Raw genomic sequence first — 26,857 nt, 5'->3', positions numbered from 1 at the left:
AAATCACACAAGTTATAAGCAAACGCCCAATGACGTCTCAATTATCAAACCAGCGGGCTTTGCGATTCCAAACCAGGTTAAGCTTGGGGTTCTATTTTAATCATCTCAAAGGATTGGAACCCATATTATCAGGGTGGCTACTGGGTGTACCCTGCCTGCTCTCACCATCTGCTTGACCATCTGCGAGCCTCCTGAACATGGCACCCTGACCCTGACTGTTCACTCACTAAAAGGGAAATGTTAGCATAATGTGAGGAAGTCTCTGCCAACGTGTGCATCCTGATGGGTGTGCATCTTGACGGACACGCTGTCTGTGGGCCATGTTCCAATGGGAGTCCATCAACAAGAGATGGGAGGAGGCAAACTCAACGTGTTTCACAAAGAGGGCGGGATGTGGCACTGGCTGAGGCAATGATGCTATGACTTCAATACATTCACAATGCACCCCCCAGCATCCCCCAATACACACACTCCCTCCCTCTCTCTTTCTCTGTGTCTCTCTCTCCCTTAAAGAGGTATTTCAGCTGCGCCTTGCAGCCAGCCACTCTCAACATCCAAAGACTAAATAAAACATTTACCTTAAGAATTACCGAGATAAGGTTTAATTCCTTGCCCATTTACTCCCTCCATGACCAATTTATCAAGCCTAAGTGTCAGCTGGGACGGGGTTCCCAGTGGGACTACAGACAAAGGTCTGACACTATCTCCCTCCAGGCCTCTCAGGCTACCAAGATAGATTCGTTAGCAAATTCTTTACAGCACCTGGACAGTTCCGTATCGGGAAGGCAATTCGGGGGGGGGGGGGCACCGTACAAGAGGCGGGTGGGTTCCCGGCAGATGATGTGCCATCTGAATCCTGAAGATGAAGTTTGCTAGGAAAAGAATGCTGTGGGGAGGAGGTGGGGGCAGACCACATTCCAGAGGGCACTGGAGTGCATGGGCGAGGAGTGCCATCCGTGCTGAGAACAGCAGGGTCTGGCGGAGGGGAGCACAGCTCAGAGGTGGGGTGGCAAGAGGTGCAGTGGGGCCGCCCAGGACCCTGAGCCAGCGGGCCTGGCCTGTGAGCTGCAAAGTCTAAACTGTCTTCTGAAAGCCAGGGAGAGACCCCAGATAGCAGAGACGCCCCAGAGGCAGGAGTGAGTGTGTGTGCGGGGAGGAAGACACACGTGCTGCCCGAGCAACCCGCAGTCACTGAGCGTGACGGAAGGAACGGAGTTCAGATTCAGACAAGGCCTCAGCTCTGGGAACCGCATTCCACAGCAGGGGCTCGACTCTCCCAGCAGCAGCCCCGCCACGCTGACAGGCTGCCAAGCAGGGGCCCTGCCTCCGGGAGTCCCCCATGTTCAGCGGACTAAGCACAGCCCTGCCAATTCATCGTCCCTAAAGTACCGGCCCACAGGAGTTTTCTGCGCGGGCTTCTTACAATCTGGAGTTTAGGGATTCGAGAACGGGCCCCGAATGGTGATTTCCTAACTGCGACCTCCTGTCACCATTTAATGCTTTCCTCTTTGGCCCCCTTTCCTGTCCTCTGCCCCCCAAACACAAACAGGGCTGTGCTGTTACATTAACTTGGGTTCTCTTCATATTCTGGAAAGAACGTTAAGAAAATGTTTTCTCAGCATAATGCTCAAATCACCAATAGGCTGGCATAATGGTTTGTTTTTTAAAAATTGGTCTGACATTTGAAAATAATGACATGTGACATTAATGTCCTAATGTGGGGCTTTTTAGATGTGGGAAGCAGGCAGCCCTGGGCCCACGGCTCTACCGGTGCCGCTGGCGAGGCAAGCGACCGTGCCCCAGCCTCGGCCACGCCACCGCCGCCTGCCTGCCCGGCCCCTGCTGGCTCTGGAATAAGCCCCCTGGAGTAGGTGACCACGAGGAAGCATGGGGTGGGGACAATGCCTCGATGAGAAGGCAGGAAACCTAGATTCCAGGACCAGCTCCAATACCCCAAAGTGGGGGATTCTCAGCCAAGCGCCTACTGTTGGGGGACCTTCTGCATCTGTAAGAGCAGTAAGCCCTGCCGTCCGCGCAGTCCGGGGACTGGCTGTGGTGACATGTGGGGCGCTGCCACGGAGCCCTCCTCTGTGACATGACTCTGTGTGCTGTAGGTCTACAAGAGGCAGAGGCCTCCACGCCTGACCCCAGACCACGTCCACGGGCTGAACGCCGGGGCAAGAATTTGGAAGCAGGTCACTGAAGGACAACAGACAGATCCCACGCGTTCCTCAGGGCTCCCGCTCTACCCCAGACGGCTGTGAGTGTCAAAGGCAGACAGGGCGTGCCCTCTCACCGCTCTCAGATGTGTATCTCAGGTCCTGGAGTGCGGCCACGGCTGCCTGTGTCCCCTGAACGTCTTCGGCTTCTGTGATGTGCAGGTACTGGGTGGAGGGCTCCTCAGCCATTTCTGTTGCTGGCTGAGTGAAAACATAATACCTAAGTGAGCTTCTAGGAGACCAACGGTTACCCAGGCGTCCCGGGATGACGAAGGAGGGCAAAACAGACGCTCGCAAGCAACACTTCGCAACATCTCATTTACCTGGCACCCCGAGAAATCAGCTGCTCCAATAATATTGTATTTCCCAAAGAGAAACCTTGGCGAATAACCAGACCTTTTAAAACCAGCTTTGGTGGAAAGCTTCCTGCTACGTATTCCTGCCTTAGGGAACAGACTGTGCTTTTCAGAATTAGGGATGAGAGAGGCTCAGAGAATCTCGCATGTGTTCCTCTAATGGCTCCTTGGCCTCCTCCCCCTGCCGTCAGCACTGCCGCTAACCTTCCCCATGTCCGGAGCCTCATGCCACGTGGCCGGCAGAGGATGGGCATGGCGGTGGTGATGGTGGACGGGAGGAGAGGGTGGGTAGTTACAGATCATACATAACACTTGTAGCACGGGTCCTGGCACACAGTACGAGCCCAGTAAATCGTAGCTACTCATGCTGTCCTTATTTTTACATGAGGGATAGGAGAATCAAAACTGGACACAGAAAATACATCTGTGCAAACTTTTTGATATACAGAGAGGACGACGTGCTTCATTTTACTCTGAATTTTTAGGGTTTGCGTTTTTTAAACTTTAATTTTGTTTTTATTATTGTAGAATGTATTTCCATGACTTCAGAGTCCAATCTGCACTACTGGGTATGCTAGGGGAAGTGTAGCGTCTATTCTCATCCCCTCCATCTTATCGCCCTACCTTTTCCACAGGTGATGCCCCCTTTTGTTACAATCATTTTATTTTGAAATATTTTTAGACTGACGTTAGAGCTGCTAAGGTAATACAGAGAGCCCCCAATACCTTTCACCCAGCTCCCCCTCGTGTTAACAGCTGATGCAAGCATGGTGTCATGATCGAAACCAGGAAATTAACACTGGTACTCTACTATTAACTAAACTATAGGTTTTATCCAGATTCCATGCGTTCTTTCCCTGCTGTCCTTTTTTTCTGGTCCAGGATCCAATTCAGGATCCTGCAGTGCATTTAGTCCTCACATCTAGGTAGTCTCCTCCAACCAGTGACTGTTCTTCCGTCTTTCCTTGTTTTTTGTGACCTTGACACTTTGGAGGTCAGGTAGTGGACCACACACATCATAATACCTAAGCGACCTTCTAGAAGGTCAGCTGTGACCCCTTTAGATATGACTGGTGGTTGCTCAAGATTAGATGGAGGTGGAGGAGCTTTTGGAAGAGCACCATGCGGTGAAGCATCCTTCTCATCTCATCAGGTGGTACATGATGTCACTATGACTTGTTACCAAGGAAGGCTAACCTCCAGTCACCTGGTTCCGGTGGTGACGGCCAGGCGCCTCTACTGCGACGTTAACTGCTTTTCCCTCTGTGATTAACAAATATTTGGGGGAGGCATTCTGAGGCTATATAAATATTCTCTTTCATCGATGATCTGGCCTGCTCCAGTTATTACCGTGGTGTTCTAGTGTTAATTTTCTAGTTTGCATGTTCCTTCTACATTTATTCATCGGAGTTCTTCTGTGGGGAAAGCCCATTCCTTCCCCTCCATTTACTTATTTATTCGTTCATAGATTTACATCTGTATGGACTCACAGACATTTATTTTATTCTGAGTTATAGTCCAACACTATTTATTTTGCTACTCAAATTGTTCCGGCTCTGGCCATTGGGAATTCTTCGGGTTGTCTCATGTCTTGTGTATTTTTTTGACATGCCTCCAGCGGTTTTTTTTTTAAACATGTTGTCAGTTTCTAGGACCATAAAATACAGCAGGATCATCTTACATATTTTCTGCTTCAGCCCTGAAATCAACTGCTTTTCGAAGGGGCCCTGGTTCCTTTTATTGAAGAAGCCTGTTAGAAACCAAGAACTGGGCACTAAGTGTGCTCATTGTCCCTAGCGTGTCACTGCTTCTCAGCACAAAAACCTAAGAAATACACTATGTATACGTATATATTAGAATTAATTCTGCATCTAATTATTATTGGTGTAGACAGACAGACAGACACACACACACAGAGTCTATATACACATAATGGTGTTGCAATATAAGCCTTGTGCAGACAGTTTCTCATTTTTGTCAGTACAGCCTTGGGGTGCTTTTCTAATGGTGGGGTTGTTAGGCTAACAGACAAACAAACGCATACGTAACTTTACTAGTTATTACTAAATTCCCCTTCATAGAGGTTGCCTCTCCACCAGCAATGTATGAAGAGTGCAGCCTCCAACAGAGATAAAGTCAAATGTTTGGATTCTTGCCAGTCTAATAGGTAAGAAATTCTAGCTCTGTCTAGTTTTAATTAACTAAATTTATTATGTGTGAGGCTGATCATGTTTTCAGATACTCAAGGTCATTTGCATTTCTTTTTCTATGAATCTTTCTTATCTCTTGCTCATTTTCCTATTGGGCTGTTGATCTTTTTCATTACTATTTTTAGAAGCCTTTTATAATGTAAAGATATTCATCCTTTTTCCATGATATGACTGAAAATACTTATTTTGTCATTTGTCTCCATGAGTTCTTTTCTATAAGACTTCAATTTTTTTTTTCACATAGCCAATTTATTTTAATCTTTTCCCTTATTGAATCTGGATTTAGAGTTATAATTAGGCAAGTTCCCCACACTCTCAATTTATAAATGAATTCACTTCTGTCTTCTCCTGGTATTTGTAAAACATCAGTTTTTTCCATTTGAATCTCTGCTCCTTTTTGCTCTAGGCTCTTTATCTAAGCTACTGATTATGGTATATTGATGCTTTAATCTGCTTATTATGTATAGTTTTTCATTCATTCTTTCGGATTTTCCAAAAATGTGATCCTGTCATCTACAGATACAGATACTGTATTTCTTCTCTTCTGAATCATATGTGTCTAGTTACTTTGCCTTGTCTAACACCCTAGCAGATGCCGCCCATGTGACATTCAAGGGCAGAGTCCCTGGGCATCCGTCTCCTTCTCGACTTGAGCTAGAAACACCCTAGTGTCACCCCATGAAGTAAGATGCTGGCTTTTGGGCTGAGACACATATATTTTGGTTTTCATCTTAAAGGTATATTCATCAAATTCCACTTTACTGACTGTTATTAATCAACAGATGCTGAATTTCATCAAATGCCTTTCTGGCACCTATGAAGATGATCGTTTCATTTTTCTCTCTAGTTCTATTATTATGGTGGATCATACCAACATATCCCCCGACTGAGCCACTCTTCCCTTACATTCTGGAACAATCCTCACGTTGTCATGAGGTACGATTTTTTCCATGTGTTGTTGGACTTGTTTAAAAACCCATACTCTTAACCACTGGATGCTCTGATGGCTCAGACAGTCCTTAGGTAAGTGATTCTCAACTAGGGGTGATCTTGACTCCTAGGGAACACTGGCAATATCATGATATTTCTGGTTTTCACAACTAGAGATGCTAATGGTATCTCGTTGTTAGATGTCAAAGATGCTACTGAACATCCCAAAACGCATAGGACAGCCCCCTATGAAAAGGAATCACCCAGATGATGATTTCAGAGGTGCTGAGGATGAGATGCCCTGGCTTAGCGAAACTGTAATTAGTCCGTGGTAGTGACTCCTGGTATTTGAAAAGAGAGAGGCTACTGATGTTTTCAGCTAGGAGGCTGGTCCCTACACCTGAGGGAGACAAAAAGATGGCGGGTAGGAGCACATGCCTTCAGTGGTGGGAGCATCGGGCCCAGAACGGAGAACCAGGGCCTTTCCCTGTTCCGCTGTTGAGGACTGGTAAGTCATATACTCTGGGCCTTGTATTCTTTCAGACACAACATGTAAAACTCCGGATTTGTGACTCACAGAAGTGAAAATGTCAATAAGACCAATACACACAGTCACAAAACAGCTCAAATACAACCCAGAGTAAGAAATCACACGCATGGCCCCAGACCTCACCCCATTATGCCCCTCAGATGTGACACTTGATTTAAAAAGCTGTCTCAGTTTCCCGACCAGAAAACCCAAAGCTCCGAGGAGCAGCTCTCCGAGCCCGATGCCTGGGCTTGACTGCTTCGCGTGTGTGTGCTGAGAAACGTCAAGGTCAATGCCAAGCTCTAAAAAGTTACCTCCCACTTGGGCTCGCCTTCGTTCTCCACCAGCTTCAGGCCGTGTTTGTTCTTCAAGTGCCTGTTGAACTCCCATTTGGTGCCGTATACGAAGCTGCACACCGGGCACTTCAGACCCCCTGAAAGCACAAACAGAGGCAGAGAGGAGCGTTGGCAGTGCAGCGAAGTGTGCAGCTCCGCCCTCCAGCCAAACCCTGCAAATCAAAGGAGCATGTTTTTCACAGTCACTCAAGCTTACCTTAGTGCTGGAGCAGGATAGCAACGGGTTATGTTTTTCAGGGCAGGGATTTTAAAACAATGTTTTTTTTTTTTTCACTTATTGAATGAGCATGTGCAGAGGGCTTAATTCTGTCGGCCCCCCATATCCATGGGTTCCCCATCTGTGGATTCAACCAATCGTGGATTGATAATATTCGAAAAGGAGTTACGCTGTTGCTGACCTGTGCAATGTCGTCAGGCCCAGATGGTTGTGTCTGTGCTAAACATGAACAGACTCTTTTTGTGTCGTTATTCCCTAAACAACACCACGACTGACACAGCATTGACATTGCATTAGGTGGTCTGGGTGATCTAGAGATGACTGAGGGCACACAGGAGGACGTGTGTCGACGATATGCGAACACTACGCCGTCTTACATAAAGGACTTGCGAATCCGTGGATTTTGGTGTCCACGGGGGTCCTGATACCAATCTCCCGGGGATACCAACAGATGACTGTATATACTTCATATTTTAGGTGCCAAATAAGATGAGTCACACAATTCCCTTGGCTGATGGGATAAGTGGAATGTGCTGTATAATAAACTAACATATATTTTAAATGGTGACTGCTCAGGCACAGTGACAGACGTTTCTGGAAAGCCCCTCAAGCTTCCATGCTCTCGCTGGGCACAGGCGCCGCGCCCCCGAGCACCGCGGTCCTCGAACCTCCGCGACCTTCCCGCCCACCTGCTCCCCGGCTCTCCTGTTGGGCCCTCTTTCTCCGCCCCTCTGCTGGCTGCTGCGCACCCCCAGGCCATGACCCCCTGTTGGGTGCCCAGCCATTCTGCGCCTCTGCCTTCCCTCCCGATTCCTAAGGGACGCATCGCACTGTACAGAGACCCTGTAAGCTGGTGACTGTCCCATCTGCATCTCCAGCCCAGGCCTCTGCCCTGCACTCCAGTCTGAGATGCCAGTCCAGCAGGTGTTGTGCCCCACGATGGTCGCTCTCGCTCAAACCACCAAGCGTCCCGCTGCCTCCCGTGGCCCTCCCAGCCCAGGCCCGTCATCTTTTGCCCAGTTGGGAGTGACTGGCTCCTAACCAGTCCCCTGGTAGCTACTACGGGTCCTCCACGGTGGGTCTGTTCACCCGATACACAGAATGGTCTTGTAAAGTCATTAACTACACCACATCCTCCTTAGCCGAGTGGCTTTCCATCACACCCAGAATAAAACCCCAGGTCTGCACTGTGGCCTGTGGCCCCTGTGACCTGAGCCCCGCCTCCCTCGCTGAGCCTGCCTGCACCCCTACCCCATTCTCGTCTTCCGCTGTCTCTGCACTGAGCAGGCTCACTTCCCTCGCAGGACGCCTGCTTGGAAGCTCTTCCCCCACCATCTCCATTTGCCCCTTCCCTCCTCACTAGAGTCTCGACTCAGCATCACCTCTTCAGAAAGCCTTCCCTGACACTCCTAGCTAAGGCGACCCCCAAACACACAGAGCCCCCAAAACTCTCTATAGGATTTCCTGACTGTATTTGTCATGGCCCTGCCCAGTGTCTAAAATTGCATCATGTATCATTGCTATAACGTTTACTGTCTGTCTTCCCTTCTACAATGGCACCTTCACGACAGAAGGGACTTTGCCAGCTTTGTCACTGCTCAGGTCCCAGTTCCTGGCATCTAGTAGGTCATTAATCGAGTGTCTTGACTCACTGACGCTGGATCTCAGCAAACCCTCTCCTTTCTTTAGGACTTTCTCCAACCAAGCCCCACTCCCCTCTGTAGCTCTGCCCCTCCCCTCTGCAGTCATCTTTCCCCTCAGCAAATAAATACGCTCAGTCTCACCCAAGGAGGAAAAGAGCCATTATCCTGTCTAGGTACAGCCCTATCGTTCCGCTTTCCTTCTCAGCCAGGATTCTGGGAAGAGACTCCGTGTCCAAGGGCTCACAAGACACTGGCACCACTCCTTCTTCTGGGATGGACTCTGGCTGGGAGGCAAGGGGAGAAAGGCCAGTTTCCACTAAACAGACTCGTGAATCTTCTAAATTCTATTCCATGTGAGTGTAATTGCCTATTCAAAAAATAGTGAAATTAAGATTGTAAATCTAAACCAGAAAAGTAATATGCAGTCATCACTTCCTTGCCTTTCTTCGTTACTTAGGCAGGTGGTTCTCAACCAGGGATAATTCCGCCTCTCAGACGGGGGACATTTGGCAATGTCTGGAGGAAGTTTTGGTCGCCATAGCTAGGGAGGGCTACTGGGCCTCTGGTGAGCAGAGACTAGGGATGCTGAAAAAATCCTATGATGCACGGGACAGCCCCCCAACAGAATGATCTGTCCCTAAATGGAGGTAGAGTAGAGGTTGAGAAACCCTGCAAGCTTACATCATAGCAAACCACGTCCCTCTCCCAGTCACTCTCCAGTCACTGCGCATGTCAAGCTCAACTGACTTCCTCAGTGCGTAATCCAGTGGCACTTGCACTCTTTATTTTACTACTAGTACCGCCGGCACCACCACCACCACCGAACACATCTTCCGCTTATGGGGCGGCCCTGTGTCCGATGGCTCATGCATGCTTCACAGTAGCTCTGTGATAGAGGCATCATCGGCTGTTTATACAGAGGCTCAGGATGGTCTCGTAACCCTTCTGAGGTCACTTAGCAAAGCCAAGAACTGAGCCCAAGGCTGGCTAACTCCAGGGCCCACATCCTTGACCCCAGGCTATGCTGCCGTCCAGTGTGACTTCTGTGCATTCTATGACAATGCTGACCACATTCTCCAGCCAAATCTCTTCCTCGCAAGCTTCTCATTCCTGGTTTTTCCATCAACTGTCCCTCTGATTCAGATTCCTGTACAGGCTCCTCATCCTCTGTCTGGGTCCCCAAAGCCTCACAAACAGTCTCTTCTGTATCCCGGAGGTGCACATCCAGTGATATCCGAGAGTATCTGTTTTCTCCAACACCACCAAGGAGCATAAATTCAGGCAGTGGAAGAACTGAGCTGAGCACTCAGTGTCCTCAGGTGGCCATGTTTATTTCTGGCTCACTGGGGCACTAACGAGGGGGTACAGAAACTCTGTGCTGCTGACGGGGTTGTCCTGACAAAGTCCGTAAGAGCCAGACGAAACTCATGGGGCTGCATCACACAATTGAATGTCCCAGCTGCAGCGATGACATGCTTGATATCCTGAATCAATTCCACGTCAGTGGAATCTTACAGAGCATTGTTCTGTGATTGGGGTTTCTTGTCTATCATCTGAGGTGATGGGTGGGTGACTCCCCAAAGAATCACTAGCAGAAATGGAAGCTAACCCAGATGATGACAGCACATCCTCTAGTGCCTTCCGCCCACTGCTTTACAGCCTCCCGATGTTGGGGGTGAGGGGGGACCAGGAGAACACAGGGGGTCTGACAGAGACAGGGGAAAGAGTCAGCAGAAAGAGTAGCAACAGACACCACATTCTAAACTTCAAGATTACTCTACAGAAAATGCAGCTCAAACAGATGCTACTTTCTGAAACTCCAACACACTGCACCCTGTTTTTTTAGGCAAAACCAAATAGGTTTCTTGTTTTTTGGCCACAGGACAATGAAGCTTAGTTTTTTAGCCAGCTTCCTTATCTCTTATTAATCATCTAAAAATGGTGTGTTATCCTAAGATCATCTGTTAAAAACCCTCAAGTTGTGAGAATCTCCTTTTTTTTTTTTTTTGGTGAAATTGATACTGCTTCAATAAAGACTGAATATGATGCAACGAACAAAAGCAAACTATCTAAAGCTACACTTAGGATTCAACATAAAATTAAAGATTCCTTCTCGGGTACTTTCTCATGGAAACTAATTCAGGGAAGACAACATCCTTTTATTATGTTTAAACTAAAATTAATATGCCCCCACATTAATTAAAACTCCAACCTTCGCCACAGTGATGCTAATTCAAGAACAAATGGACATATGTAATCTAGACCAAATGTGTAACTCTTGCCACTTAAATGACATCCAAGCTGAGAGAATTTAATTTTTATTTTAGTTCATTCAATTCCGAGGCAATGCATAGTAAAAGGTCAGGGGGGAAAGTAGCTGAATTTACTCGCGGCATCGATATGGCATGCACACCCTAAAAACTGCAACCCCCCAAATCGTAATTTCCTCATAAGGAATGATGACCCCAGCAAAAGAAGAGAATTTCAGAAGCAATTTGAAAAATCAATCATGACCATCCTTTGCTCTTTCTGAAATGCAATATATTCTGGAGGAGTTTCAGGCATTAAAGTATTCACGCTCCTTTGTGGCGGCTGACATTCTTGAAAATTCAATATCGTATTCAATAATTTATCTCCCGGAATAGCATGGGACACTGGGTTGAGCAGTCAGGGGGCCTGAACTTGGTGCTTGCTCACGTGACCCAGAACCGCTTCCTTAAACTCTCTAGGTGAAAACGCTAAAGCTTATCGAAAGGCACTGCAGCGAGCAGATGTACGGGCCCCGGAGACACGCACCTCCTAATGCCTGCAAGGTGAGAACATGTTACCTTACCTGGCAGAACGGACTTCAAAGATGTGATACAGGTAAGGATTTGGAGATGGGGAGACTGTTCTAGATTATCTGGGCGGACCCAATGTAATCACAGGATCCTTTTAAGAAGGAGGTAGGAGAAAAGGTCACGGTGACAGGACATGAGAAAGAGTCTACTGGCTGCTGCTGGCTTTGCAGGTGGCGGAAGCAGCTCGGGCCAAGGCACGTGGGCAGCCTCTAGAAGCTGGAAAGGGCAAGACAACAGATGCTCCCCTAGAGACTCCAGAAGGAGCTCAGGTTGGTTAGCAAACTTGACTTTAACCTGTGAGGCCCATCTTGGACTTCTGGCCTTCAGAACTGAAAGATAATAAATTGGCATTGTTTTTAAACCACCATCAAGTTTGCGATCCTTTGCTTCAACAGCAATAGGAAACTAGTCCAGGTGCTATAGGGCAACAGGAACACGGTGATGGAATTACCGAAGGAAAGTGGATTCAGAGCAATCTGATGTTACAGTATTACTGACGACGGAAATACCGCAAGGGCCTTTATCGGCATCCTCACTTTCTGTGGTCTCTGATTTCAGCACCTGTCCAAGGGCCCAGCCAGAGCATCAGCTCAGGACCAGGGAAACGCATTCAGGGTGGTCATCAGGGGTCACGTGCAAGCACTGAGGGAGAGGGCTCCTGGTGACATGGCATTCTCTTAGGTCATATATGGCGGGACCTGGGGAATATCTGAACCCTGTCTTAAATCCCAGTCCCCCTTCCAATCAGCTCCCCAAGGAAGAACAGCATAAGGGGAAATACAGCAGAGGAAAAACCAAGTGCATTTTATTATTAGGCAGACTGATGTCCTGAACCCCAGTGAGGGCAACTTAAACGGAGATTAAGCAAGTTCTCCCCCATCCCTCCTGGTCCCCTCACAAACTCCTCCAAATCCTGGTTCTGAGATCCTCTGGACACCCACGGGGGAGCAGTGGAAAGAGGCCCTAGAGTCAGCCTTGGGTCAGTAAGCCACTAGACTGGAGGAGAAAGAAATAAGAGAAAGTAAATGGCACCTTGTGTGTGTGACGCTGCAACACATGACCATGTGACCGCTAGCAAATGAGGAACGTTCGGTACCCTAGAATAGGACCATGCCTCCTCCTCCTCCTCTTTAACAAGTGAGACCTTGAGACAAACTTCAGGGCCATCAGCCCATGGATGGTAAAGAGGCAGACTCTGAACCCAGGACAGGTTTGGCTGGGCCGTCTGCTCACTCTGTGACCCGGCCGGTCATTGGCCCTCCCTACGTTTCCTCATTTTAAAATAGGAAGGATGACGCCAGCCTCATGGGGCCTTTGTGAGAGAGAAATTAACGTAAAAAATAACAGCCAATAACAACACAGCATAGCATCACATTGCCCGAAGCATCTACCAATAATGTATGGAATCTGGGCCCTAAGAACAACAATTTTAAAATAAAAATGTCTGAAAATCAAATAGGTGACTGTGGGTTAACTTATCGCTTCTGGATTTTCTTCCATACTATTTTCCCTGAATCTGGTGGGAAAAACTAAGATATGCACATGCATTCAAGGTACTTATGTACACACATGTATATTCTTCTAATATAGTAGCTCAAAACAACAGAACGATTTTAGCGGATGCCAAAAACTATCTTCTCCGTGGGCCACCTCCTCTTGTTGCTCCCTTTATTTCAATTACCGAACCCCACCTCAGTGGCCCTCTAACGCTGGGGGCCTGAGAAAGCTCTAACTGTCCCGCTAGGAGCAGCATGGGTACTGCCGGAAGGAAGGCATAATGTCTGTAACAACCCGAACACAGAGCATGGAGGAGATGCCCAGCCTTCATCTCCAAACTCGGAAGTAAAAACAGTAAATGCCACCATATGCCTAGCACAGTGCCAAGCACACTAGGCACTCAAAAAATATGTGTTGAAGAAGGAATATGGGAATATGCATGGTAGGACACTTGAGCCATTTATCAAGTACTTAATACGTTTCAGGCACAGTCTGCAATCTTAGAGAATAGCATCTAGACTTACAACTAGTTGGACCAATGCCCCTCGTCTGTAAAGGTGGGCAACCCGGCGTTCAGATAAGTAACTGGTCCAAGGGCTACCGTGATGAGTGACCACAGTTCCAGGCCCATCGGACTCCCAACCCTGATCTGGTGCCAATAACCTGGAGTGACCTGAAGGAGTGTTTTGAGGTCACTGGACAATGACCAGCCTGCTAGGTTCCATCTTTATCCTGCTGTGAACTCCAGGAGTGAGTTAATGATCTGTGAAGCTTAGCTCCAAAGCATCGCGCTGACTTAGGGACCCTGCTCTTGAGCCAGCCTCCCCCGGCATATATTAAGGGGAGGAAAGGGGCAGCCCCACTGAAGCAAGGCAAAACGGAAATGGGCATTAGTGTGGGAAAATGCCTCGAAGCCACATTAATGAACAAGTGATGGGCTGTGAGGGAGAAACAACCTGCCTGCGAATAGCTGAAGTGCATGAAACATAAGCAGGGAATAGAACATTTACACAGCATTCAGTACAAGTCTAATGAGCAAAAAGGACAGTGCTCTGAGAGAGCTGGTGTATCCTGAAGGGGGACGCTGCTGGCAAAGTCACCCCTGTGCCCTCAGGCCAGGAGGTGCGCTTGGGCTGGCTGGAGCCAGCTTACACAATAAGCGGCTGTGCACTTATCGTCCCAGTTCAGTGACACCACATTGATAGCTTACAATTGCCCGTGGTGCAAGCATTTACACCACAGTAATTGGCAAAAGCTACGAATCGGGGCCCCACCTCTCCCTGCGACAGCTGGTTAACAGCACACTACAGCCCCCATTCTGGGGGGCTTCTGGGACACGCTGAAAATACCCTAAACTCTGGAAAATGCCATGGCCCCTTCCCCCCGAAACCTCCGAGGAACAGAGGTGTCTGCCTAGGGCACATCTCAGCCTTTCAGGCCTTCTTCCCCAGCTCCCACCTCACCCTTCCCAAATCCCTGAGCACAGGGGGCAGGAAGTTGATGGTTTTGCCTGTGTCACAGCGTGACACCATTGAAATACAGCTGATGGAGACAGAATCTCTGTCCTTGGTTTAAAAAGGCTGTAACGCCATTTTGAGAAAACTGCACTTTATTTGTGGTTTCTTACTCTGTTACCCGTTGAACACATATTCCTCTATATCATAACAAGAAACTACAAAGTCCCATGAAGACATTTTTGAGGAGTGAGTAGAAGTGGAACATAAAACCAAGTGGGGAGGAGGAGAATTACCTGAAATTAATCAAGAGAAGATGAAAAGTTCCCGTGGTACCAAATGACCTGGCATTTCCAAACACGGTAATTTCACCCAGTCCCGTCTTCTCGCTCCATTCTCCTTCCTTCTCCCAGGTGTAAGAGTAGGGTGAGCTGTGCGCTCTTGACATTTCTAAACTGCGCTCCTATTTAACTTAACTAAAAACTTAGGGCATGAAACAGTTTGACCTCAGCACATTTTTTTTACAAGGCAATGATGGGAGTTTGAAGGCACCGAGCAATCAATGATGGCTCATCAATCAGATGCCTATGCCTGTCCCAACAGCCACGGTAAACGTCTCTTTCCTGCCAATCCAACCCAAAGGGTGTGAAGGATGCTAAACGAATCTCTAGCCTCTACTCCAGCTGTTTACTGTGGCTCTAAGGCATCTATTCTCTCCTCTGTGACTCCTGGATAGGGGGGTCATCAAAAATGATGCAATGGCTCTAGAGCTCTTAGATATTTTCATTACAAAATACACAAAAGAAAGGAATGCTAACGTGTTGAGTGTTGGACACTCAAGTGTTCTCCGGTCATCATGTGAGACGGCGGCTGTGAACTCCATTACAGGGTGGAGGGCCTGAGGCGGACAGGCGCAGTAACCCACCCAAATGAGCACCTAAGGGACAACACAGACCCACCCCCGCCTCACAGCCCTGCTCCCCGGGGCCACGAAACTGCCACTGAGGCAAACACGAGGCACACGCTCCCCGTTACCCCAGATGGACGGCTTTCAAATTATCCTGGGTTTCTATTTTTTTATGCTCTTCATCCATTTCCGTCCATCAGCCCTGTCACCGGAAGTGCTGAAGGATACAGTCAATTCACTTGTCTTATTCCGAAATGCACTTTGTGGCAATTGCAGCGAGTGGGAAAACGGCGCATCCCAGAGTTTGCAACCCCACATCCCTGTTAACCGGGGACAGATTTCTAAAAATGTCTTCAGCTTCAAACAGACACAGCATTCAGGAAAAGAGAAGTGACTCACATACTGAGGGGTGCAATCCTTTTTTAGTTGTGTCACCAAATTGCAGATATAAATTCAACAGCCTCTGTCCTTATGGAAGCCGTACTTGCGCTAAACCCTCTCCAGTGGGAATATGTGATCAATTATTGCAAAAAAAGAAGCAAAACTCCCCCAAACATTTCAGTGTTAGAGGTTTTCATCCATTCTCTTGAATTTAAATGTTCTAAATGGTTTTTCCTTTTCAGGGTGAGTAAGAAATCTGAGCACTCAAATAAATATGTCTGGATAATCTAAAGAAGCTCACCTACAAATATGTTTACCATGGCATTATTTATAACTGCCATATAGAAAAATCTGGAAACCCTAAACGTTCAACAACAGGGGTATGGGTAAATAAAAGGAGGTGCTGCCACTGTACGCTGTGTTACAAAAAGCCCTGAGGAATTATAATCAGGAAAACAACATGTCATCAGTGGTCAGTACAAGAAGGAAGCCACGGACGTCCATGTCTGCAAAATGTACGAGTATGCACGGACAAAGAACAGAAGGTAACGAGGGTCAGGGGGAATGGGGTCAAGTCTGCAGGTAAATCATTACTTGTTTCATTTTAGATGCACGTTAAGGCTGCTCTAATGTTATCCTGAGACAGGCCGATGGACGATGAGGAGGATGCCACAGTGATGAAGAAGAATTAGCAACACTAAACATTCGGGGAGTAGGTCTCAACTGTCAGACGTCACCGCTCTCCCCAGCCACCGCTCTCCCCAGCGGGGACACGGCCTGGAGGGGAGGAGCGGGGCCCCGGGGGCAGCGCGTGGCTTACCTTGCTGAAGGAGCGTGTCAGCGGTCAGTTCCCCGGCGCCCACGTTGGCATACTCCTCGTTGGGGTGCTTCCTGTTGTAGTGGCGCTTCAGAGAGCCGGATATGTTGCACGAGTAATGGCAGTGGGCGCAGCGGAAAGGCTGCAGGGAGAGGAGGAGGGGGTTAGGGAAAGGGGCGCCCCACTGAGATCAAGTCCCCGAGGGAAAGGAAGAGGCTCGGCTCCCCAAAATGTCCTCTTTCGCCGCTCTCCCTCTGTGCGTGTCTGAGACCCCAGAAGCCCGCAATGGGCAGGCCCTTCCCCGTGGGGTACACTCGAGGAAAAGTGTCACCTTGGATGCTGAGTCCTGCCTTTGTGGAAGCAGCCAAGTGACTGGGCAAGGGACGCTCAGACCAGGAGGGGTCTCTGCTAAATTTGGTTGCTTTTGTTTTTCTTTTCGTTTCTTGGCTAATCCAGAATTTACAGTTGTTGCTTAAGAATAACGAAACAGCAATACTGTGATCTATCCCTCTTCTCTCTCTTTTTTTTTAAGTGCATGCCTTTCAAACTAGCTCCTCTTAAAATTAATTCCCTGCTGTACTTGCCTCTTCAACTAAATGGTTTCCTCCACGGTATTTACTGTGAGAACCCAAGTTCTCAAGAATACACAAGTGCCAGCCCATCACTCTGCCTGCTGTTAGGGAAATCCACCTGCTCAAATCCATTTCTGACCCCGACCAGGGCACAACACGGCACTTTCAGGATAAGGACACAAACAGGTCGTGCAGGCCTGCCTGTCACCTTGCACGCTGCTCCGGGGCACTCATCAGGAGTGGTGAGAGACAGGGTTGCTGCGCAGCCCTCGGCGAGCCCAGAGGGACCCGGTCACCGGCTCAGTGATGGACGCACATCCAGGGCACTGTCACTTCCCAGGCCCTTACTCCTGGTCGGGAAAATATCAACGTGTCACCCCCGAACCATGTGCTGTACAACTTGATAGCAGAGTGCTACAGAAACCCCCGTTTTGCACTCAGCCCGTTTGGTAACACAGGCACCTTCCCGGCCACGGGAATGGGAGACGGTGGCGCAGGCAGAACGGCGCAGGGGACCCAGGCGGGGCAAGTTCAAGTGACCTTCGGCGCTGACCCACAGTCACCCTCAGTCAGGTGCGGAGACTTCTCTGCGCCCTGAATTTCTCATCAGGAAAATGGAGACAACAGCACTACCTTGTAAGGTTGTTGTGAGAATGAAGATGCCACAGAAACTGGCATCTACTGTTTTTAGTAGCAATTTTACACAACAGACGCTGTGCCTGTGGGAGCTGATGCACCACTGTGTCTAGTAAGACCTCAAAGCCACCCTGGCTCCTCATGGTCCGATTCATCGATCTTGCGGCACTGTCACCCAGAAGGCCTGGACCAGCAACAGCGGGTCAGTGAAAGCTGCTTGCAGCAAGTCGGGGAAAGGCCCTCTCCTCTTGGATGCTTTCCTCAGCCCCCTTTCAACGGCTTCTTCCTTTCAAGTCTACAGATATGCTGAAGGCGTTCCATGGAAAGGAGGAGAAAAGGTGCTGGGAGGAGGGGAAGAGAAGAAAAGGAGAAGAAACACCTTCTACCTCCCCCTTGTCTAAGTCCCTGTGCGCCCCCCTTCGAGGCCCTAGCCCTCTCCCCGCCCCCCTCTCTCTTGTTCCTGCCCACTGCCCCCCCCATTTTCACCCCCCTCTCTCAGGCCTCGCAGATCTCCTAGGCACCCCACTCCTCCAGGTACAGGCGGGGCTCCCTTCTCAGACCTCACCCCTACCTCCCATCTCCTTTAGCTGGCTGCCATCTCCCGCTGACATCTGTGACACAGTGACGTTGCTGTTGCCAGGTTCTCCCTGTGCTCTGAACGTTCTCAGTCTATATACTACATCCCCTTCCCAGGCCTGAGGTTAAACGCTGGCTTTCTCCAGGGTTCTGTCCCGGGGCCTGTTTTGCTCTACGTGGTTCCAATGGTCATTTTCACACTGGTGATAGCTGGGTCTACATATCCAGCTACGATTTTTCCTGGACCACAGAAATTGTCAACTGTCTTCCAGGTGTCTACAGGGATGTTCTATCAGCACCTCATAGTAAACATACGCAATTTCAGACTCGCTATCTTTCTGCAAAATCAGCTACTCACCCAAAGACAACTTGAGTGTTATCCTAGACTTTTTCTTCTCTCTTACTATCCAACTAATTATTGAGTCTGGCCCAGGCGTCCTCCGAAACCTTTCCAGAATTCACCCCTGCTCCTCTCCGCCTGTCAGTCCAGCACAGAGAAAGATGCTAGACAGGAAAAGAGCCAGAAGCGTCATTCTCAGGGAGAAAGACATAGGGAAGTAAGTCTGGTGAGCCACCCTGCCCTGAAATGCTCCCAGGGACTCCCGCTAGGTGAAGGCCACACTTTGGTTGGATGCATTGTGCTACATTTGGTCCTCCACCTAAGAGGACCCTGTGGGTTTAGCCTACAGGGGTTTATTAAACAAAAGAACCTAGAACAAAGGCAAAAATCAGTCAGGCTCCCTCATCTGTCTACTGAGCAGAGAAGAAGAGGTCTAAAATGCCAATATATGATTATCTGCAAAGTTAAAATAAAGGCCAAAGCATTTTCATGCTTTTCTCTCTAAATAAGCAAATATCATGCAATTATTTTTGGAACATTAGCATTTGCACAACAAATCAAAAAGAACAACTGAAAATGCTCTACTGCCAGGGCTGAGTGGTGGGCAATGGGGCACAGAGTCAGGACGGGACAATTGGAGTGAGAAATTGTCCTACAAACCCAACTTCAGGCTTGAATGCCACTTTCATCCTTCTTGTGGCAAAGCAGATAGATTGCTTCATGAGAGTGTCAACTCCTTTCATTCCCCGTGCCCTCTCCTTCGTAGAATTGCTAATGAGAAGAAAAGCTGCCAAAACATGAGCAGAGGCAACAAATGGACAGGTAAGCCCAAATGAGAAATCCTCTTCTGGGCTGGCGATTTCTGTGAAAATCATTAATGCTTAAAGTCAGGAGGGACGCTTTTAAAGACTGACTTTGACCAGCCTTCCTCCCACGAGGAGACGTTCTTCCGCGGCCTCTGACAGCCCGTGAGCTTAGCCTCTGTCAGGCGTGGGAGGTCAAAGCCCCGCGGCCCCTCGCACTGTTCGACAGCTCTGGGGTTGGGGACATGAAGCCCCTCGGTGCTTTCCTTCACTGGCCTTGGCTTCTACCCCTTATGCCTGTCATAGCCTTTCAGGTGAAATCAGTCGGCACCTAACTTCTACTTGGGCTCCTGGCGCCGTAACCATGGGTAACTGAGGCAGGCAGGAAATTCGCCTGGGCTGTGGCAGGTGACGGAGACAGTGGATGGCACCCCCACCCCACTGCCAGGCATGACGTCTGACTGCATGACTGATATCGCAAGTCCTGAGATTCCGTTTCTGAAGCATGTATTTCCTGATGCCATACTGTGAGCCAGGTGCCGTTCTCCCACCCTGGGGACACAGTGACGCGTGAGAGAGACCTGTGGCTCTCTGCGTCCTGACAAGCGCTTGGACTTAGACGTCAAATGCAGAGATTAAATACTATCCAGGCAAACTAAATCCTAAGCCTCGGTTTCTAAGTCAGATACTCGCAGAGAGCAAATGACGCTGGATCTCAAAAGGGACGTGATTTATTGGGAGCTTTTGAGATTATTAACCAAAGTAATGTGATCTAACATAATAATTACTACTATTCCAACTAACATTTGCTGATAGCTATGCCAGACAGTTCCACGTGTTTTACATGGATTAATCCCTGTAAGTCTCCTAACAACCTCATGTGGCAGGTACAATTACTATCCCTGTTTTACAGATAAGGAGACTGAGGTACAGAACGGTGAAGGAATTTGCCCAGAGTCTCCCAGTCCCCCCAGCCTGACCACTTCATCTGCACTGCATTTGAGGCCCCCGACCTGGCCAGCAATACAGGGATGATCTGATTTCCCTTCGCCATTATTTCCTGAGCATCTATCTCCCCTGGAAGCCCCACATCGGGGTGGGGGTATGGTTTAGTATCCTTTGATTTCCTGGACTGAAGGCAGCCCAGATCTAATCATCAACTTCCAAAACTGAGAAACAGCATGGTGGGCTGGGAGGGACGCCGGCAGATCCTGGGTGACGGCAGCGAGGCAGGGGTGGGTGGGAAGCTGACAAGACGAGGGTGCGTAGCAGCCAGACCACAGTGGGGTACACGCTGTGTCAGAAAGTGACTTCAGGCAACGCAAGTCTCTGGCAGGTGTCCAGCGTGGGTGACGGCTCGCCAACTTCACATCTGGAAATGTCACTCTGGGAACTAGTGGGGGTGAATTTGAAAGGAACGAGGCTGAAGGCAGGGAACCAATGATCTAGGCGCTCCAGTGGTACAGACAAGCAACGCGGAGGGCCTAAAATGAGAGAGGGCAGCAAACAACAGGAAAGGTTTAAGAGTGATGGAGCAGGTGAAGTCAGCCAGGCCCGGCTGAGATGCTGTGGGGGCCTCCAGGACGGCGCCAAGCTCCCGGCACGGATGGCAGGCATTCCCTGCACGGCTGTGTAGGAAGCTCTACGGACAGGGAGAGAGGGAGGGTGAGGACAGGGCTCTGGACACCCAGGAGGGCAGGTCCAGAAAGCGTGGGAGACATGAGTGTAAAACTCATGGAACGTTCTGGACTATAGATACAGATCTGAGCACCGGCCACCGGCAGACAAGACGGGGCGCACCCACTGCAAGAAAACGTGAGCGCCAAGAGAAGCAGCATTCGAACGGCACCCTGGGACTTGCGGACAGGGACCGAAGACGAGCTCGTGATAAAGGACAAGGAAGAGTGACGGCAGAGAGAAGAATCTGGGCGTCTGGAGTCACAGAACTGAGGGAATGATGTCCCGCGCGGAGGGAGGAATGACAGAGGCAAGCTCACCAAGAAATCCGACGAGGTAAGGCCTGACACGTGTCCATGCGACCTGGCCATTAGGAGGCGGACGCCCGAGGCCTTCCCGAGAAGTTTCAGTAACAGGCTACGAACAAAAGGCGGGTCGCGGAGAGAAGACAAGGGACAGAGCTGGACTTGGGGGCACGTGTCAATGATGTTGCAGTAACGCAAAGGATGCACTTTTTTAAAAAGGACCTTTCTCAGAAGGTGCATTGAATGAAGCCCGTCAACTTGAGCGGAAAGAAAAAGCGCATTTGAACTTGTTGAGGCTGAAACTTGAAATCCTCGGATTTAGGCTGAGAAAGCAGGTAAGTGACACTTTCTCACAATTTGAGGATTTATTGTCCTGGTTCTTCAAACAGGAAGCAAACAGAGCAGGGCGGGAAGTCCGGCCTCACATGTGAAACTGGGTTAGAAGACGTCTCACTACATTGAAGAGGGCCTGAGCCAGTTTCCCATCCACATTAAGAAAGGGACTTAGAGGAAGGTTTCCAAACAGGTGAGAAGCTGGGGCTGAGGTAATAATGTCCAAGGTTGTGACACTGGTGGCGAGTTACAGGGCACAGGACGGCCTTTTGTAAAAGGAGAGGGTGTCCTGCTGCCTCCTAGTCACAGCGAGCAGGAGGCTCTCGCCAGGAAAGAAGACTTGAGTCTCGTGTTTAACCAAGTCCGGCCTGACGATCAGGCAACTACATCCGAAGGCTCAGAGACCAACATGGGAGCCCGCCCCGCTGTGCTGGGCCTGCTGCTCTCCGCAGAGGCCAGGAAAGGAAAATGACAAGAAGGTTCTGGATGACTAGTGAGGTAAAACCTGCGGCCATAGGTCACCATTTCACAACCATAGTTTAACAACACATTTGATGGGGGCAGGGAGGAGGGGGTGGGAGAGAGAAAAGAGAGAAGACATAAATCCCAAGTCTAACTGATACAGGTCATTTTGGACCCAAAATGCAGGAAAAGCCTATATTATTGTCACGACCTATATTACTCATCGCACCACACATTCGCGTATATATGCAGTATTCTGGGTGTGCCTTCTATCCCACAATAAGAAAGGTAAAATAAGAAAAGGATGACTAAATGGGTAAACATGGGACACAAGACGCCCTCTTCCCAAGGCTCACATGAGGATCACAGAAAACGCACATAACATGCCCCGAAAGACACAGCACCCACAGGTGGTGCCATTATTATTAATCACACCAGCAACGACACTTACACCCTGCCACGCGAAGTGCTCTGTAGGTGTATTTTCTTTCACCTGTGTGATGAATTTACACTGATGCTACAATGGTATTCTAACGTATCTACCATAGCCCAAAATGTCCAAAAAGAAGACGACAGTAGGAGGTCTCTCTAAAGATCCAGTGACAGGCCTGCAGGAAATATGAACTATAACTCTGGCATGGGCGAACTTAAATCAGCTTACACAGGGGGAGAGACGGTGTGGATTCAGCAAGTGCTTCCCTGGGGCTCTGCCTTAGGACAACCTGTAAGATTTACGACAGCCCCACTGCAGCCCAGAGAGCTCGACAGGAAGATGGAGGCTTTTTCATTAGTGTCTGCGGCGGCCATCAATTTCCTAAAACGCAAGCTAGCACCAAGTCACCCTGAGAGGTATGCAGCTGGGCTAGGGAGAGCATGGGGTCCCCAATTTCTGAGAACTTCCAATGCAGGGCTCTCCTCCCGCCCAGACTTAATTCAGCTATATCGGAGACTCATGAAGCAATTTCGTCTAATCAGGGCCTGCAAAGAACAGGTTGAAGTGAGTGAGAGCTTCTTCTAACTGAGGTCTTACCTGGATTTTATTTTTAGGGGGGGGAAAAAAATCAGAACAGATTCTTCCCCACCATTTGCCGTGGGGAGCTCTGTGGCCCGGGGACATTTCTCAAGACCTCCAAGTGGCAGGGGTTGCAGGAGTCAGAGAGGCCTGGGCTCAGTCGGGGTTAGTCTGCTCAACACCTGTGCAACTTGGGCTCGCGACCTCATTTCATCGCAATGAGTCGTGACAATATAGATGGCACAGCCTGCACAGAAATGCTCCTCAGGTTATACCACTGCCTGTTTAGCCACAGAAGCTCGGGGCAAAACGCCTCATTTAAAGGAAAAGAAAGAAAGGTATTCCTCCTTGCCTAAATACTTGCATTTAGGATTTGAGAATTTCCACGTTTACATTTTCAGCCACAGAGGAAGATTCCCTCAAGGAGGGGGACCAGGATGTGCTGTGATGGTGACAGGAGTCCCCGGGTCCCCAAGACATGACACGCCTCACAACCCCCAGGGAGGAGGTACCAATTCTCACTTTACAACTTTACAGCCGGGGATACCAAGACCCTGGGGGGCTAAGTGGTTTGCTGAAGGTCATGCGATCAGTCGCCACAGCTCACTTAGGCTGTGAGCTAAGGTTTGTCTGACCCCGAAGCCCGTGTGCCACTGTCCTCGGTGGCCGCAAGGCCCGCTGCCAGCCAGCACCGCGTCGGCCACCATTGGCTGCTGGTGGATCAGATGGACGATTTCAGCTGTCCCTATCATAAATGCATTTTCAGTTTTGCAAATGACTATGTGTTTCCAATCAGGATTAACAAGATTAACACTGGTTTTGTGGCAGTGCTTCCAGCGCATAGAGTTTTGGGAGCACAGACTACTCGCTTTTTCTCCCCCTAGCCTCCCTACCTCTGTCTCAGGGACCTGGCTCTGCACAGCCCCCCAGGTCACCTGTCACGTGCTGCTGCTGCCAAAACCCCGTGAGCACCGCTGCCGAACAGAAGGCCCATCGTGCCCGCGCTGCCATAGGTTTCCAAAGCGCACAGCGGAAAAAGATCACACACGCTCCCTCTGACAGGAATCTCCACTGAGGTTTAATCCAATAGTGAAGGAAGGCTTACTGCGCCTGGCATAAGAAAACAACACACTTATAGATATTCAATCTGCTCTTTGCAAAAAGAACAGCTCCTGACGGGCTGCACTGGGCCTCCCCCGGCTGCAGGGCGCGGCTCGCAGAAGCGGTCAACAGCGCTGGGTGTTTGAAGAATCCCATGACCTTGGGACCACGCTTCGTTACCACAGGGCCAACCCTCTCACTTGTAAAGCAATTACAGTGTTTCATCTCATTCTGACCCCGCTGCCCCTCGCTGCTATGAGGGAAGGGCAGCGCCGAGAGCTCAAGGTGAACTGAGGACAGGGTGAGAACCAAGCAGGGCCAGTAACAGAGCTGGGGAACCTCCGCCCCTGTGGCTACGAGCCGTCAAAGAGGCTCAGCGTGCCACCTCCACCTGGATGTCTTCTGTGATGACATGACACTAAAGTCCTACAGAATCTGTTCACTTACTCATTCGGTCACTCACCAAATATTTCCTAAGTGCTGCCTATGTACTTAGAATAGGACGAAAACTAAAACAAAGTGCCTCACACAGCTTATGTTCTAGCATTATAAGCAAGTAAATGATCTGCCAGATGTCATCAAACATCACAGAAAAATAAATAAATAAATAAATAAATAAAGCATTTGAACCAAGACCAGAAGGAGGGGAGAGATCGTGCGGCTCTCTGGGAGAAGGGAGGAGTGAGAGGAGGAAGAACGGGTGCGACGTCACGTGCAGAGGTGGCCCAGGCGTGCCGTGTGTATGGCAGGCGTGATGGGGACGGGGCAGGGGAGGCCACGAGGCAGCCAGGCCCACTGGGCCCGCGGAAGCCGTCTGCAGGACGGGTTTCAACCTGAGTGTGATTAGAAGCCATATGCGTGGCGGGCATATGTGGGGTCATTATGTTATTTTTTTCTACTTCTGGATTCTCTGCTGGCCAGTATTTCCCAAGCTGGTTCACAAAGCCTAAGTGCTGGGAGGCACGTGGGGGAGCAGAAAGGGAGGAGGGGCTTCATGCTGTCCCCCTCCACACAGCACCTCCCAACACCCCACGGGAACAGTGTTCGAGGGGGCACGCAGGGAAACTGCCCTCTGCCATGCTCCATCCCCCACTGGGAGGAAGACGTCAGGCTCCCCGAGCTCAGGCGCCATGACGGACACCCTGACGCCTCTGTGGACTTCCACACAGTAGCCGAGGGGGCACTGGGCACTAGAGCCTCACAAAACCAAATACGCAAAAACAAAAGCCCTGATTGGTTGGCTGCTGGCCTAACCTCCCTCCTCAGCGGTAAATGTGTCTATCGGAAACATCTTTTCCACTCAGAGAAATGTCATCGCATTGCATCTCTGAACTGCCAAGTTCCATTACCCACACGGTGATCCAGCGCAGCTCGGGGCGCTTACAGAATGTTCTGGATGGTGACACAGGCTGGTACACTGAAACGTTTCATAGCTATACAGAGTACACCCCCACGGCCTGCTCCGAGCATCATTCCAGCAGAGCCACGTGCCGGCCCCTGACCCTGCAGCAGGAGAAACACAGGGCAGGTCAACCACCAAGGACCGCACACCCTGCATCCCCAGGCTGGGAAGGGAGCCGCTCAAAAAGAAACGTCTGCATACTGAGAAGAAAAAAGGACCAGGACTGTACATTACAAGCTGCGTGGCAAACCTTATAAGGGAAATTCCTAAGGGGCGGGTGCATCCGGGCTAACGGCTTCCTCACCTCCTGGTAAGTATGAGTTACACACGCAGAACCGTGTGGGGGCTGCTGAACTGCCCCCGCCCTGACATGCAACAAAGAGCCTGACGATGCACAGTCACAGGGGACATATGCTGGGGGAAAGATACAGAGGCAGAAGCAGACACACACCAGGAAGAAAAACACCTGTGTCCAAGGGAACAACAGGGGCAAGTGGACATCTGTGGACTCATGCTCCCAATGGTCAGCCTTTAAAGAAGTCCGTCCACAACAAAGATTTCAAAGCAATGCTGTCGTGCGAATGACGGTCACCCCTTCCACTTGTCCCCCCCCCCGGCACAAACAGTCCAGGTGGACTGTACGCCCCACACTGTGGTCTGCAATCTGGGCCTTCCATGAAAGCCACCCCGCCCTGCACCGTCTGCACAAGAGTCTTGTGATTTTTTTTTTTGGCCCTATTTCTTCAGAATTTACAAGCCCGACGGCATGAGGTTGTTGGGATTTCGTTCCAGGATCAGATAAAACCAAGCCTGGAGCCAAGGACCCCAGAGAAATAGCCAGGTCTTCATATTGTTCCATGAGTGCAAAGCCATCTCTGTTTAAAACAGGGCTAAAGACAAATTAAACAGTCTAAAAGAATAAATGTTTTAAAACCATAGGGTACCCCAAGTTCAAAGATGGCTGCGTCAAGGCCATTATCTCATCACAATAAATAACAGTAAATCAATTCCACACTAATTGCTTTTCGTGCCAGAGCTCAGAAGACTCTTCAGCGTTCTCCAATTATTGATTTTTTTGTAATCGCTTGTGCTGTCAAAAATGCAATATTTCCAGAGAATATACCGCACACTATTAGACAGACAGGATTTTAATTTAACATAAGTCAATCCAATTTCTCCCCTTTTTTTTTCCCCAGAAGTGCTTTAAAAATCTAAAATACAAGGAAGCTGAAGGTGGCATAAGAGATTTTCAACAGAGACATTTCAGCTCTAAACACTTTTT

At 49.4% G+C, this 26,857-nt stretch overlaps 1 protein-coding gene across 5 annotated transcripts in view; it reads right to left on the bottom strand.

Moving 5' to 3' along the window:
• ZFAT (zinc finger and AT-hook domain containing) overlaps positions 1-26,857 on the bottom strand; it is a 219,382-nt gene that overhangs the window by 17,444 nt on the left and 175,081 nt on the right. For all 5 annotated transcript variants that reach the window (XM_019651286.1, XM_019651281.1, XM_019651283.1 and 2 more), the window contains 3 exons: positions 16,360-16,498; positions 6,559-6,677; positions 2,297-2,420 (listed from right to left, as the gene is read on the bottom strand). In XM_019651286.1, the coding sequence (XP_019506831.1) occupies positions 2,297-2,420; positions 6,559-6,677; positions 16,360-16,498 (382 nt within the window). The remainder of the gene's footprint in view (positions 1-2,296; positions 2,421-6,558; positions 6,678-16,359; positions 16,499-26,857) is intronic.

Source organism: Hipposideros armiger, unplaced genomic scaffold (genome assembly GCF_001890085.2).
Source record: "Hipposideros armiger isolate ML-2016 unplaced genomic scaffold, ASM189008v1 scaffold_157, whole genome shotgun sequence".
NCBI classification, from domain to species: domain Eukaryota; kingdom Metazoa; phylum Chordata; class Mammalia; order Chiroptera; family Hipposideridae; genus Hipposideros; species Hipposideros armiger.
Note: the sequence above shows the minus strand (reverse complement) of the source record. Positions and strands in the feature narration are given on the sequence as shown.